Genomic DNA, 16,889 nt, shown 5'->3' on the forward strand with positions numbered 1-16,889 from the left:
GTTTCCCTTTTGCATTTAGAGGGTATTATATGTTGTTGTCATGCTTTCGAGCCTGAGGTTCTCAAACCAGTGTTTCTGAAAGTTTTTCCCTTTCACAACACATATTTACAGTGTTTTTCAATGGGAGTCTTCTGGAATCTTGGGTGGGACAGTTCTTGTTTGGGACTGTCTTTCATATTGTAGAACATTTATATTTACCTTCCCCTCTGCCTACATTAAATACCAGTCCTAACCAGTCATTGTGATAACCATAAGTGCCCTTGCACATTTTCACATGTCCTGTAGAAGAATAGAAAAATCCCTTTTGGGGAGCCATGTGTCTATTCGAATTATAATGGTGGTGCCATGGATTAATTTAGAGTGCTACTTTTGTCATACCTCTACCTAACACGTGTTGAGATGTTCAAGGTGAGAACCGATGAGCTAAGTTAGCGACATTACCACAGTGATTCAAAGTCTTGTGGAGGTTTTTGTTTTTGGAAAACATATAAACCTGTGATCTGTCCTGGTCTTACTGAACCAGAATATTGGATGTATGGTATGGAAGTAGATGTGTCTGTATTTTGCAAAATTTCCCTTAGTAAGACTCATACTCCACCACTGCTTGAAAGATTTCTTTGAGCTTAACTATAATTATCTTCTTGTAGGTGATAGAAATTGAAGATGCTTCACCCACTAAGTGTCCAATAACAACCAAGTTGGTTTTAGATGAAGATGAAGAAACCAAAGAACCTTTAGTGCAGGTTCATAGAAATATGGTTATCAAATTGAAACCCCATCAAGTAGATGGTAAGAAACTATTAGATGATTAAAGCATTTTTAGTTAAATTTTACCAATATTTGTTGTCCCCTGTGTGCCTCACATTCTGCTAAGTACTGAAGTTATTTCTGCTGGTGAGCAAAACAAATATGATCCCTGCCCTTATGGAGTGCATAAGCAAATGAAGAAGAATAAAACTGGACAATTGCAAAGAAAATGAGTATTATAAAAGTGGAAGTTTGCCCCTCACAAATGGGTATATATAGCAAGTGAATTTCACTTAATCTGCAGTGGTTGGCTAAGGGCAGCTGTGGGGTAGGGAGAGGTACAGTTAGCTAAAAGCCTTCTTCAGGAAATACTTTTTCAAGTATGTTTGTTAATAATATTCCTACATTGGTTTTGGAAAGATACCAAATTATCCCTATACTCTGCTTTGTCAGAGTAGAATCAGTTTTGATTGTGTATTTGAATGAATTCATAAGGGAAGTTCTATAGTTCCTACTCCTTAGGTAGCAAGCCCCTTTGTTGTTCAGTTTTTAATGTTGAATAAAGGGAGAAATGATGAATTATCTCCTGGATTTTTTTTTTCCTGATTGACTCAATAAACTTGAAAGTATATTTGATAGGAATCTATTCTCTCTTTGGATAAAGTTTCTGTTTTAGATTATTCATGTCTCTTTGGACCATCCCAGGGAATGGAGAAGGTCTACTGTGATAGCTGAGAGGAGTGAAAGTTACCCTCTTGTGTGCTTGTGTTCACATTTTTTTCTAGTTAACCTTAGTGTGTGGGGGGAGGGGTAAAACAAATCTCATTTACATTTAAGAGATTTTTATCTCTCTTTTTAAAAAATTCTATTTCTTAGAAGTTTTGGTTATGTTTTTGATGTGTTTATGATGGAAGATTTATTTTATTTTATTTTATTTTATCTTATATATTTATTTGGCTGTGCCAGGTCTTAGTTGCGGCAGGCATGCTCCTTAGTTGCAGCTCTTTGGCTCCTTAGTTGTGGCATGCAAACTTTGGTTGTGGCATGCATGCGGGATCTAGTTCCCTGACCAGGGATTGAACCCAGGCCCCCTGCATTAGGAGTGTGAGTCTTAACCACTGTGCCACCAGGAAAGTCCTGATGGAAGATTTTTTTTTAACTTGAGCCTTTAAATTGAGCATAACGAAGCTGTCATTTTTAGGTGTTCAGTTTATGTGGGATTGCTGCTGTGAGTCTGTTAAAAAAACAAAGAAATCTCCAGGTTCAGGATGCATTCTCGCTCACTGCATGGGCCTTGGTAAGACTTTACAGGTAAGAACATGAAGGTATTCTGTTCTTGTGCATTCATTAATTGAAGAATATGTATTCTTTTATGTTCCAGGCACAGTTGTAGGGGCTGGAGATAAAGCAATGAACAAGAATAACAAGATTTCTCCCTCAAGCTTATATTCTGGTGTGGGAGAGAGATTTTAATCAAATAAAATAAGAAATATGTACTTTCAGATAATAAATGTTAAGGAAGAATAGAGAGGGAAAGCATCTTTTAGGAAGTGATCTTTGAGCAGAGATCCTAATGAAGTGAAGGAGTAGGGTTACAGGCATAGCCAGTAAAACTGCAAAGAGTCTGAGGTGGAAAAGAAGTTCCTTTACAACACTGTTTTTTTTTTTTTTTTTTGGCCATGCTGCGTGACTTTGCGGGATCTTAGTTCCCCAACCAGGGATTGAACCCGTGCCCTTGGCAGTGAAAACGTCAAGTCCTAACCACTGGACTGCCAGGGAATTCCCGACTTTTTAACAGTCTGTGATCCTATAGTAATGAGAACATAATATATTTTTCACTATTAAAACACTACATTTCTGAATGCGGGAAGTTGCAGGAAGACTGCAGGAGTTGTAGCAGAGATGTGGAATTAGTGTTTATATATATATATATATATATATATATATATATATATATATATATATATATATAAAATTTCAAGCCATAAGACAATTACTATAGATTCAGTGAGTCAGAGCACTTTACATGGAAAAATACTCAATAACATAATTCTCTTCTAAATGGGCAGTGGTATTTTCTGAAGATCATAGGGATGTTCTCTGGGGACTAGAGACTTAGTAGCTGTTTTGGTGTGGTTACTTTTTATATTCATATTATTATTACTGATTGTAGAATCATGGAGCTTTAGAGTTGGAAGGATCTTATATATCATCTAGTTGAAGTCCCTTATTGTACCTGTCTCTTTCCCTGTTGACCTTTGGTTGGTTGCTTTCTTGTTTAAACCAAAAAACAAAAAACGAAACAAAACCCCAAAACCCAACTATCGTAAGTTTCCTCAATTTATTAACTTTTTTTTGCAGATATTTAAATGAAGGTGGCAACTTAATTTGTTTTCTTGTAGGTGGTAAGCTTTCTTCATACGGTTCTTTTGTGTGACAAATTGGATTTCAGCACAGCTTTAGTGGTTTGTCCTCTTAATACTGCTTTGAATTGGATGAATGAATTTGAGAAGTGGCAAGAGGGATTAAAAGATGATGAGAAGCTTGAGGTATCATATTTAGAATGTTTTCTATTATCAGAATAACTGCATGAAATTCATGTAGTAAAATAAAAAGATTTTTAATTACCAATGATGCATATTTCAGTGGGGATACTTAGTATTCATACATTCCTACCTTTAAAAATCTTTATTTCCTCACAAAAGGTCTCTGAATTAGCAACTGTGAAACGTCCTCAGGAGAGAAGCTACATGCTGCAGAGATGGCAAGAAGATGGTGGTGTTATGATCATAGGCTATGAGATGTACAGAAATCTTGCTCAAGGAAGGAATGTGAAGAGTAGGAAACTTAAAGAAATATTTAACAAAGCTTTGGTTGATCCAGGTAAAATATTAACAGGCACTGAGATAAAGAAACAAGTTGAATGAAAAATATGCTTATATTTAACAAATACTAATTGACCAACTACTAAGTAGCTGGTTTTTGTTTATCATTCAGGTTTTTGCCTTCTGTTTGTTTCTTAGTATAATTTCATTAAGATGAAATCACCCTTAGTATTGCCAGATGTTCAGAATTCATTTGCTGAGTCTGGAAGTGTTTGAGGTTTTCAGGGGAGACCTTGTAAACAATTAAAAATTCACCAGGTACCTGTGTCACAATCGCAGATTCTTCTGACTATCTGAATATTAGATGATTACAAGAGCTCTCTCCGTACTCTGAAAACAGTTCTTTACGTTTCTTTCCCAACTTCATGTCATTAGAAGAATTGGCTGCATTTTTTCCGTCTTTTAAATGGTCATCACTATGGAAGGTTAATATTTGCAATGCTGTCATTCCTTCTAACAGTAATCTTCATGATGCAAGATCCAAATATTTGATTCATACTTGCTACTTGTAAAAGCAGCAAGTTGTACGATCTGCAGAACCAATTAATATTTAGTTGTCTGTATTCTGTATTTTTTCCTTTTCAAACTTTATTTTGTCATATCTAATTACTTTTTTTTTTTTTTTTTTTTTTTTTTTTTTTGTGGTACGCGGGCCTCTCACTGTTGTGGCCTCTCCCTTTGCGGAGCACAGGCTCCGGACGCGCAGGCTCAGCGGCCATGGCTCACGGGCCCAGCCGCTCCGCGGCATGTGGGATCTTCCCGGACCGGGGCACGAACCCGTGTCCCCTGCATCGGCAGGCGGACTCTCAACCACTGCGCCACCAGGGAAGCCCCAATATCTAATTACTTTAAGACGTTGAGGCTTTAGATGTTTGTTGAGAAAGTCCAATTTTTCACTGCCAAAATAATTTAGAATTATTTAATCCAAGTATTATTTAGAATCCTTGGCTTTGCCCCTTTATAATTTTACTTTTAATTTTTAATTTATTTTTTCAGCTTTATTGAGGTTTAATTGAGAAGTAAAATTGTAACATAATTAAAGTACACAATGTGATTATTTGATATATGTATACACTGTGAAAGGATAAACCCCTTTGAGTTACACATCATTACCTCACTTAGTTTTCTTTTTCTTTTTTGGTCAGAACATTTATGCTCTACTCATTTAGCAGATTTCAGTTATACAATACATTGTTATCAGTTGCCATGTTATTACGATGTTATATTATACATTAGGTCCTCAGACCTTATTCATCTTATCACTGAAAGTTAGTACCCTTTTGCCTCTTTTTTTAAGATAATGATGTAATTAGCATGTACTAAACTAATTGCCATTGTAAGTGTTAAGGCCTAATAATAAGTTTATCATTTTCTTATGATTAAAATAGTCATCTAGAAGTCCTGTGGTTGTTTTGTTGTCAGAGAGCTATGAGCTAGTGAACAGCATGTTTTTCAGAAGGTTTCCTTGGAACAGTTGAAACAAGTTTCAGATGCTTAATATGGTGATCATGAGGAAATGAATTAAAAAGAAATTAAAGCTCATAACATGAAGAGTAATGTTTGTTATTTCCATGTAAGTCATTTAGTGACATTTAAAAAATTTATTTTGGAATGTTTTGTGTTTTTTTGTTTACAGAAAAGTTGAAATGATAGTAAAGAACGCTCCCATTTACCTTGCACCCAAATCCCCCACTGTTCATCTTACATTGCCATGGCAGATTTGTCAAAACTAAGAAATTGGTATATTATTAACTAAACTCCAAACTATATTTGAATTCTACCAGTTTAATATTACTGTTCACTTTCTGTTCCAGGATCTCATCCAGGGTACCACATTGCATTTAATTGTCATGTCTCCACAGTCTCCTCTGGTCTGTGACAGTTTCTTAGTCTTTCTTTTATTTTCTGTTATCTTGTCAGTCTTGTGGAGTACTGTTAAAGTATCCTGTAGGATGTTCACTAGTATCTGTTGTTTTTCTTGTCATTGGACTGGGGTTATGGGTTTTTGAAATAATGTACTAGAGGTGTAGTATCCTTTTCCTCACATTATATCAAGGGTAAATTAGATCCACATGATATCACTAGTGATGTTAATTTTCATCACTTGGTTAAGGTAGTGTTTGCCAGGTTTCTCTGCTGTAGAGTTACTGTTTTCACCTGTGTCTGTTGTTTGTCGGTCACTAAGTCTAGCCCATCCAAGTGGGGGGAGGGCCAAAATTAAGCTCCATCTCTTGTAGTGGGCAGTATCTACACTTAAATTTGGAACTTTTCTTTAAGAAAGATTTGTCCCTTCTTATCCATTTATTTAATTAGTCATTGATTTATATCAGGATAGATTAATCATCTATTATTAGTTTATGTGTTAGAACTAGCACTGTATTATTTATTTTGTTGCTCAGATTGTTCCAGTTTGTCCACTGGGAGCTCTTTCAGATTGGTTCCTGTATCCCTTTGATGTTTCATCCTTTTGATTTTTTGAGCACTTCATTACTTTCTGGTAGTATGCTCTAGGATCATGTTAATTTGTCCTTGCCCTGGAGTCCATCATTTCAACAAGGAACCATGCATGGTTCCTTTCACTGAAAAATGGTATTTACGAACCAAGATCTGGGCACTGGGTGTGTTTGTTGCTACTGCAGTGTCATTGCTTCTAGGTTCACTCAGCAGACAGAACTAGGTGATAGGTCTACGAATCCAGGTATATACACAAATCTATCTGTGTGTGTGTGTGTGTGTGTGTTTATAAACATAAACTTGATGTCATAATGATATATTTGACTCTAATTCAGTATCATAGGGTTCATTTTAGTCTTTTTTTGTTATTCTGTTACTTGTCTTTTTCAACAGTGAGAATCTTGGCTTCAACCATCCACCATCCATTTACTTATTTATTCAGCCTCATCATATATGTAAAGTAGTTTTAGAATTATTAACCTATACCCTCATGAGAAACAAATTTACCAACTAGAGTACAGTGCTTATGTATGATTGCTTTTGTCTGTAGCTTTATAATTTCCAAACATTATTTTCTAAAGTTACATAGGTCGGTTCCTTCATTTTATTTGCATACATTAAAGTTTATTCTTTGTAATGTAGAGTTTAATGTTTTTTTAAAAAATTGAGGTATACTTCATTTACAACATTATATTAGTTTCAGGTGTTCAGCATAGTGATTCAGTATTTTTACAGATTATACTCTATTAAAAATTATTACAAGATAATGGCTATAATTCCCTGTGCTATACGATATATCCTTGTTGCTTATGTGTTTTATACATAGTGGTTTGTATCTTTCAGTCTCATATCCCTATCTTGCCCCTCCCCCCCTTCTCTCTCTCCACTGGTAACCACTAGTTTGTTTTCCATATCTGTGAGTCATTTTCTGTTTTGCTATATACATTTGTTTGTTTTGTTTTTTAGATTCCACATGTAAATGTTATCATACAGTATTTGTCTTTCTCTGTTTGACTTATTTCACTAAGCATAGTATTCTCTGGATCCATTCATATTGCTGCAAATGGCAGAATTTCATTATTTTTTATAGCTGAGTAACATTCTTCTCTCTCTGTGTGTGTGTGTGTGTGTGTGTGTGTGTGTGTGTGTGTGTGAGTGAGTGAGAGAGAGAGAGAGAGAGAGAGATCTTCTTTATCCTTTCATCTGTCAACAGTTAGTTGCTTCCATATCTTGGCTCTTGTAATTAGTGGCACTATGAACATTGAGGTGTATCTTTTCAAATTATTGTTTTCAGTTTTTCCAGTTATATCCCCAGGAGTAGAATTGCTAGATCATATGGTAGTTCTATTTTTAGTTTTTTGAGGAACCTCCTTACTGTTTTCCATAGTGGCTGTAACAATTTATATTCTCACCAACAGTGTACAAGGGTTCCCTTCTCTCCACATCCTCACCAACACTTGTTATATCTTGGTTTTTTGTTTGTTTGTTTGTTTGGATTTTTTTATCATAGCCATTCTCATAGGTGGGAGGTGATATCTCATTGTGGTTTTAATTTGCATTTTCCTGATGATTAGTGATGTTGAGGAGCTTTTTATGTACCTGTTGCCCATTTGTATGTCTTCTTTGGAAAAATGTCTCTTCAGATCCTCTGCCCATTTTTAAAAATATCTTTATTGGAGTATAATTGCTTTACAATTGTGTGTTAGTTTCTGCTTTACAACAAAGTGAATCAGTTATACATATACATATGTTCCCATATCTCTTCCCTCTTGTGTCTCCTTCCCTCCCACCCTCCCTATCCCACCCCTCTTTGGATGTTCCCAAGGCCACTCTTCAGGTTCAGTAATTCACTAGGACTCACAGAACTCAGAAAAGCCTTTATACTCATGGTTGTGGTTTATTACTGTGCAAGGATACAGATTAGAATCAGCAACAGGAAAAGGCACATAGGACAGGGCCCAGGAGAGTTCCACACCCAGTTTGTTAGTGGAATCGTGCAGACAGCACTTACTTCTCCCAGAAGTGATGTGTGACAATACACATGGAGTATTGTCAACCAGGCACACTCATCCGAGCCTTGGAGTTTGGGCTTGGTCACATAGACATGGTTGACCACCCATGTGGGTGATCTTAGTCTCTAGCCCCTCCAGAAGTTGAGAAGATGCCACATGACCAAAGCTGCTCTCTCTTCACCCCCCATCATGTTAGCATAGACTGTCTGATGTGTCCCAAGCCATCCACATGAGCAGAGATATTTTTATCAGGTCAGACATTCCAGGAGTTTAGAGGTTACCTCCCTAGAGGTGGAGGCAAAGGCTAAACTTTTCTTTGGGCCAGATTAATCCTTTACTACATATATGTATATATAGATAAAAATCACCCTGTTTGAGGTGATTGTTTAAATACAAATGGGATCATAATATAGATATTGAAACTTCTTTTTGTTTAATATAAATAACATATTTGGCATATCTTTCAAGGTTATTACATAGAAATCTACATCATTAATTTTAGTTCTGTGACATTCCATTATAGCATAGTTTTATTAACCTCCTTTGACAAGCTTCTAAGTTGTTTCCAATTTTCCACCCTAAACAAACAATACTTCAGAGAATATTTTATGTATCTTGGGGTACTCGTGGAAGTATATCTTAAGGATAAATTCCTAGAAATTGAAATTTGAGTCAAGGGTGCACATATTTTACATTTTAAGAGATACTGTAAAATTGTCTTCCAAAATGTTTGTTACTAATTTAGACTTGCACAAAGAGTATGTGAGAGTACCTGCTTCACCACACCTTCATGAACACTGAATATTAGGTCATAGAAATCATTTAAATCATTTGCGTAAAAGGTAATTTACAAAGCAAGATACATATTTTAGTTTTTAGAAAGTCGATTAGTAATTTTAAAATGTCTTACTATTCATGTAGCCCAATCTAAATACTGAATAACAATTGTGTTATTTGATCAAGCGTACTGAAGCAGTTACTTTTGAAATCATGTAGAAGATGCATTTTCTATAATGCCTAACATATAGAGGATAATTTGACAACTGCTATTGTTTGAATCAATATTTAAATAATTTGTGTGTACGTTAAGCAGCAAGCAAATTGTGTTTATAGGATACATTAGCAAAGAATACATATGGTTATTTTCATAAAATAATCATATGTATTTCTTTTGAAAGAGTCACTCTCGGCTATGAGATCTTTTATAGCTTGGAAAGTGTTTTCCCCCCAACCCCCATACCCATGTAACAATCAGTTTAGCGGTCCTTTATCAGTTAAATTTTTCCCCAGCAGTGGGTATTAGTTATTAGGAATAAGTCAAATGGGAAATACTACTTGGCCTATTGTGATTTATGTATTATTTCTTAAAATGTAATTTTTGAAATTTGTCATTTCATGTATATGTAAATTGCTTAGTCTCAGTTGATAGTTTTAACTTGATACATTAGTCCTGAAATGTATCTTTAGACACTGTTTTTCATTTGTTAAAGATACTTTTTTTTTCAGATACCCCAGATCTCTTGGGATCTTTTCATCTGTGTGATTATTTCTATTCTTGCCTATTTTTGTACTCTCAGAGAACCTTAAGTACCATCCATAGTAGTACTTTAATACTCTACTTTAATAAAATTAATACTAGTAAGAGCCACATTAACCATATACAGATAAAATATAACTTCTTATCAGGATGTTGTTTTATCTTTCCACAAGAGCAGCACTGTAAAACGATTAACTTTACTTAAATGGATTATATTTTTAGTTTTATTATATGTTAATTAAATGTTGTTTTTCTAGGCCCTGACTTTGTTGTTTGTGATGAAGGCCATATCCTAAAAAATGAAGCTTCTGCTGTTTCAAAAGCTATGAATTCTATACGATCAAGGAGGAGGATTATTTTAACAGGAACCCCACTTCAAAATAACCTAATTGAGTGTGAGTCAATATCTGTAGTTATGCTATAATGTATTGGCATTGCCTCAGATATATTTTTGCCATGTCGCCATCTGCCTATCTTTAGTTTATTCTAGTATAGTCTCTGACCATGAACTACATAGGTCCATTCTTAGTCTACTGTGAAAGTATACCATTCATTTCAAGTGGAATGTTTTATAAATATAAATGGTAAACCACAGTCAAGAGGTGTGCCATTATGAGTGTTCAAATACAAATACAGAATTTGAAGTATATGCAAGGTATCAGAAGTCTTAATGATTGCTTTAAAAATACAAATGCATTTGTGACTATTCAGGAGATATTGTAACAAAATATATCCAGTTTGGAGGAGGTACTGATAGGAAATTGAAAAGAAATGCTAAGCATGAAAGTTTTAGAAAGGTGGAGATTGGAGGAGAGCTATGTTGAATTGATGTCAGGATACAGTTTGCTGAGGCTGAGGATAGATTATGTGAACCCAGGGAAGTGACTTGTGAATTTCCCTCATTTTCATATGTATGTGGTGACACTAAAGAGGGAACATGAGTTACTCAGCAAATAACAAATTGAAATTTCCTATTGTAATCTGTTCTGATAGCTTTTTGTTATTTTTATGTTATTTACATTCTTTTGGTGTATTTATAGTTACTGTTTTCTATTTTATTATTTGTAATACTGGTTATTGTCTCACTTTGTCCTTGTTTATATTTATCTATAATATGTATCTATATTTTATCTTTATTTTTGTCTGTTCCAGTTTCCCCCTTTTCTGTTGCCCCATTTAAAGACTGTTGCCCTGTTTCCCATTGTGGTCCTGTATAGTATAGGGCAACTGATTACTCTGTTAAGGACTTCTGGAACTAAATCAGTTAATACAAAATTTGATATAGTAGTTTATTACCTGATTTTATTTTGATTCAGTATCTATATGTTTTTTTCACAAGATTCCCTTGCTGACCATAAAATCATGGTTAGAATTATAGAGCAGTTGTTTTATACTCAGTATCTATTAAAAAGACTAGTGAGTTCAAATAAAATGTTCTTTGGTGTTTTCTTAAACATTCATGTCTAGAATTTTGGGATGGGTTTTATTTTAGTTTCTCATCTGATTTAGGTAATCCAGTTCTAGATCATACTGATAACCAGTATTAGTCTACACTCAGTTTGGTGTTCTTTCTTTGTAGCTTAATTGTAACGCTTCCATGGCATGCCTTTTTGACATGAGCATTTTATCAGAGAATTGTTCTCAGTTCTTTTAGCCGTTACTATTGTTAATGAACTAATATCTTCTTTCTTAGATCATTGCATGGTTAACTTTATCAAAGAGAATTTGCTTGGATCCATTAAGGAGTTCAGGAATCGATTTATAAATCCAATCCAAAATGGTCAGTGTGCAGATTCTACCATGGTAGATGTCAGAGTAATGAAAAAACGTGCTCACATTCTCTATGAAATGTTAGCTGGATGTGTTCAGGTACAAGTACATTCCACAGTAATAAAATATTGTTACTTTGATATATTGCAATCTCAAAATGTTTTCTGAATTCAAACGTTGTGTTTTCTTTCTCCTTTCAGCATTTATCAATAGTTGTATAGTTAAATCTCTTTGCAGTCTCTTCCAAAGTTTATGCAGCATTGAACTTAAAAAAATTGCATTGAGAGGTTTAGAACATAATTGTTTAATTCATTTTCTGGGTGTATAACTTCATATGTTAATATGTTCATGTTTAAATTGTCTCATCCTTAAGATAGGGAGTATGTAAAAGGAACACATAGCTATTATGATTAAGAAATTTCTGTGCTCACCTAATTCTATAGTATAGTATTCCAAACCTCATTTGTTTGAAATGGTTTTAGGAAAGGCAATTATGAATTATGAGTGAAGCCATATTAATGTAATCCTGAAGAAACAGTTTTATTAATTTCAAGTACATACAGTAACCTTAATGGGCTAATAGTGTTGTTTACACATGGATCTTCAGTAAACCTTTGTTAAAATGAGTAGATAAGTATGTAGAGACTGACTGCATTTTTTCTTAGTTCTGTATTTTTCTTAAGACACTAGATATTTATGGTAGCAAAAAAGATGTAACAGATGAGACAGGCTATTCTTTTGACTGAATATACTACCATTACATAAGGTGAAGTCATCCTGTTTGTTCAGATTAGCCAGAGGTACTAGCAAGTACTGTATTTCTATTATTACTGCTGCTACTTAGGCAGTGTTTTTCTGGTTTAGGTAGTCATTTGTATCTAGCACATTAGTGTTCTTTCTTTCCTGTTCCTATATTAAATGGTTTCAAGAGTGCCTATACTTGGCTTGTTTTCTCAGTTGGGCAAACATTCCCCCTGACGTTATGTGTTATCCTCTGGCATGTTGGCACATCTTACCCAAAGGATAACCCAGACTGCATCAAACTTTGATTCAACGGTTTTACTGTATGATTAAAGCAAGTCTTTTTGCTAGCACTACCTACTATATCCCCTCCCCACCTTTTTTTCTTTTCTTTTTTTCTATATAGAGGAGACCATTTGAAAACCTAAATTGCTCACTTGGTAATATGGCCACTTCAATTTAAAACCTGCCTGGTGTGTTGCAGTATCTTTTTACCAGTGCGTCATATTGTATAGTCACATGAAATACATTAACTGCAATTATATGGGATCATTGTGTGATTAAAGAGGGTAAATATGTTTAAGTAAATGTTTTCTTATATGTCTGGTACCTATTTATTTATGTACTTTTTTTAGTTGCTAGCAGTGATAATTATTAGAACAGTTAGTTCCTGTCATATATTTAACTAATTTTCATTCTCTTTCTATTAATTGCAGAGGAAAGATTATACAGCATTAACAAAGTTCTTGCCTCCAAAACATGAATACGTGTTAGCTGTGAGAATGACTCCTATTCAGTGCAAACTCTATCAGTACTACTTAGATCACTTGACAGGTAACAAATACACTTAGTTTATTGTTTTTGTTTTCTCTCTTAAAGCATTCTTTTTCTGAGGAATGCTGTCTTGATAATTTCACCATGTCAGTTGTTCTTTTGCAATTTTGCATTTGCATAAAATGGGTATGTTTATATTGTAAAAGCACAAAATATTTCTAATTTAAAAAACTAATATTCAAGATAAATAAAATTCCTGTGTATTATTAAAAAATATCCAACCACATTAATAATAAAAAACCTGTAAATCAAACTTATGAAATCATTTCTTAGGTATCAAATTGACAAAGTTTGAAGGAAAAAAGGCAAAATACAAAGCAGGGCACATATTATGTCCCAATGTTACAATAAAAACATGTACAAATGCCTAAAATACACAAAAATGTTAATAAATCATTATTTTCTGGGTGATGACATTATGTGGAACTTTATTTTGTACTATTTTCTATGTGCTTTTTAAAAATACAATGAATAGATATTGTTTCATCATCAGTAAACTTGTGTGTTTGTGTGTGTCTGTATGCCTGAGGTTGTCACTGTTCACAGAGCAAAACTTTAGTTTCTGTTTGGTCTGGTTTTACTTGTTAGTCACTTTATTCTGGTACCTTTCCCCAGGTATGTGCCAGATTTATTTAGGAGCTACAGGTTAGAAGGCACCCTTCAGCCATTGTGGATACAATAGTTGATCAAAAAATAATGGAGGGTGGAGGTGTCTACACACATATTAGAATGATACTTCGTATCTTATCAATAGTTAAAGTAATACTCTTTGTGACAGCAGTGCATTTTAGAAAGTAGAATAATGATGATAGTCCTCAACAGTTGTTCTGCTTTGGGGAAAAGAGGTATAGAAATGTTGTTTTGCTGTATTATAAAAACAAAATTTTCTGACTGACTTTTGGGAAGAGATCTTTCCAGCAAGGCACGCAGTTTCATTTGTATAGTAATCATAAACTATTAGATTTATTGTATCAGTACCATTCTGTTTTGAATGACAAAAATTGCAGACATGATTAAGTAACCAAATATAGAAATTCCAATGAGAGAGAGAAAGAGAGGGATTATCAGACCTATCTTTCATTAATCTCTGAGTAATAAAGGGTACTAAATTTGGTCATTTAATATTTTCTCCATTTGAAATTTTGTTTTATTGTGAGGAATGTACTAGATGTTTTCAAATATTAAAGAATCAGTTGTCTTTAATAACCAACAGCAAAATGTTAATAGCTCATGTGTAGATACTAAAATGTACTCTTTTTGAGAGCAGTGCAGTATTTAAGAATTAAAGGGGCCTCATTCTATGTGACTTCAGTTGATAGGAGTAAATATCTAAGGTACTAATTGCCAAAGCTTCTAAACTCAGAAAGGTATAATTGCTAAATTATTATCTGGTGCCATGAATCTTTCAGTCATGAGAATGTCTTGGGTTTTCCCCCTACTAAATGTGATGTTTTATTTTCCTTTAAGTAGAATAACCTGAGTTAATAGCCCCCTTGAAAAAACTTCCATAAAAGGCTAAATGGATTATATTAAAGGTTACTTTATCTTGATTCTCACTACAAACCATCAAAGTGTTTCTCCCAAAATATCATTTACCTATCTCACTTGCATTTAAAATGTTTGGTATTTTTTCTGTTACATATTCCAGAAATTCTTTTGTTTCTATATTTGACTCTTTTTATATTTGACTTGGCTTTTAAAAGTTCACATAAATTTTGCTTTTGATACTAGAAACAAATTGATGTTAATTTTAGTAGTGATAATTTATAATATATTTAATATTTACAGAATTAAAGTCATGAGAGGCTAAATTTAATGAATTTCAAGAAAATTAACATCCTCTTAGTTTTCCTTTGTTCTCTAAAAAGTATAATCCTGCAGTCTTCCTTTTACCATCAAGTGTCAGAAGTTTATATTTACATGTAAGCCTCTACCTTCAGTAAACAACTTTAGGTTTTACAAGTGTGAATACTTAGTTTTCAAACAGCCTGATTTTAAGCTTAAATCAGTATTAAAATCCATACACTGTCTTAAGGAATACAAAAATGGAGCACATAAAAAGACAGTCCACAAATTGGAAGAAAATATTCGTAAGTCACTTTCCTAAAAGGGGGATAATATCCAGAATATATAAAGAACTCTTACAACCTAACAACAGCAGCAACGAAAAACCAAACAAGACGATTCAAAAACGGGCAAAGTTTTCAATAGACATTTCTCCAAAAATGATAATACAAATGACTGATAAGCACATTAAAAGATGCTCTACATCATCATTAGTTATTCAGGAAATGTAAATCAAAACCAAGAGATAACACTTCACACCCAATAGGATGACTATCAGATAAAGAAAGATAATAAGTGTTGGCAATGATACGGAAAAATGAGAACCCTGGTGCATTGCTGCTAGGAATATAAAATGGTACAGCTCCCGTGGTGAAAGTACTGTGGCAGTTGCTCAAAGAGTTAAACAGAGAGTTACCATATGATCCAGCAATTCCAATTCTAGGTAGAATTCCACTTTCAAAATAATTGAAAGCAAGAACTCTAATAGATACTTACTCATTGATGTTTACATAGCATTATTCATAATAACCAAAAAGATGGAAGCAATCCATCTTCATCAAGTAATGAATAGATGAACAAAATATGATATATGCAAACAATGGAATATTACAGTCTTAGAAAGAAATCCTGACATGAACGGATCCTGAAGACATCATGTTAAATGAAATAAGCCAAACACAAAAGGACAAATCCTGTGTGATTACACTTAGAGGTGCCTGGAATAGTCAGATTCATTTAATGGGTACAGAGTTTCTGTTTAGGATGATGGAAAAAAGTCTTAGAAATGGAGAGTGCTGATGGTTGCACAACATTTCAATTATACTTAATGCCACTGAACTGTACTCTTAAAAATAGAGAACAGTAATATCCTTTTGTCTCTAAAAATGAATGGGTCTAAGTGCCACACATTAGAGGTTGATTCAGTGGTTCTGGAGTAGGGCTCAGGCAGCTGCATTTTTATAAGCCCTCTAGGTGATTTTGATGTACCCTCTGCTTGAGTATCACTGCTCTAACTGATGCTCAGTATAATTGGCCGTCAGGGAAAATGTAAATCAAAACCAGAACAAGATACAGGCATACCTCAGTTTCTTAAGTGTTCAAGTGAAAGGAAGACTCACTTGTCATTATGTATTTACTTGCCCTTTTTTGTGCTTGTATTCCCAAATAAAGCCATTTGGCATCAAAACATTTTTTTTAGGATAGAATGATTCAATAATAATTGTCAGTTGTCTTTTGTATAGAGAACATTTTTCTGTGGATGTTTATTTGGCTACCTTATTAGCATATTCTTTTTATGTGGTTCCCATTCCTCACAAAGAATATCAACTCTAACACATATCAGTACAGTAGGTAGAGGAGACTTCAGTTTTTCCCCTTTAACATTCTACCCTAGCCAGTTGGGCCTAAAAGTCTTATGAAATTGTTTTATAATAGAAGATGTTTATGGTATGTACAAGAGTAGTTCCTACCCACCAAAATAAAAATTGACTTTTTAATCAACCTTTCTTGGAGAATAAATGGTAGTTGTTTAGCTTAGTTTTTTTTGAAATCTCTCACTTCTTCACATTAATTTTAAAAACTCATAAGGTTTTCAATATTGGATAGAACAGCTAGGCAGAAGATCAGCAAGGAAATAGAAGACTTGAAGAACACTTATGAATAAACTAGGCCTAACTGGCATCTGTAGAACAGTCTGTCCAGTAGGAGCAGGATACATATTCCTCTCGAGTGCACATGGAACATTCTCCAAGATAGACCATATTTTAGAGCATAACACAAGCCTCATTTAATATAAAAGGATAAAATCCACACAAAATATTTTCTTTAACCACATTAGAATGA

General features: G+C 34.0%; 1 protein-coding gene across 22 annotated transcripts in view; it reads left to right on the forward strand.

Moving 5' to 3' along the window:
- Positions 1–16,889, forward strand: part of ATRX (ATRX chromatin remodeler) — a 253,199-nt gene that overhangs the window by 143,666 nt on the left and 92,644 nt on the right. For all 22 annotated transcript variants that reach the window (XR_010838695.1, XM_059050734.2, XM_059050736.2 and 19 more), the window contains 7 exons: positions 648–789; positions 1,949–2,058; positions 3,150–3,296; positions 3,453–3,630; positions 9,893–10,030; positions 11,329–11,504; positions 12,863–12,980. Coding sequence is in view for 21 of the 22 variants with exons in the window: in XM_059050734.2 (XP_058906717.1) it covers positions 648–789; positions 1,949–2,058; positions 3,150–3,296; positions 3,453–3,630; positions 9,893–10,030; positions 11,329–11,504; positions 12,863–12,980 (1,009 nt within the window). In the remaining variant the exon portion in view is untranslated. The remainder of the gene's footprint in view (positions 1–647; positions 790–1,948; positions 2,059–3,149; positions 3,297–3,452; positions 3,631–9,892; positions 10,031–11,328; positions 11,505–12,862; positions 12,981–16,889) is intronic.

This window comes from Kogia breviceps, chromosome X, assembly GCF_026419965.1.
Source record: "Kogia breviceps isolate mKogBre1 chromosome X, mKogBre1 haplotype 1, whole genome shotgun sequence".
In the NCBI taxonomy this organism is placed as follows: Eukaryota; Metazoa; Chordata; class Mammalia; order Artiodactyla; family Physeteridae; genus Kogia; species Kogia breviceps.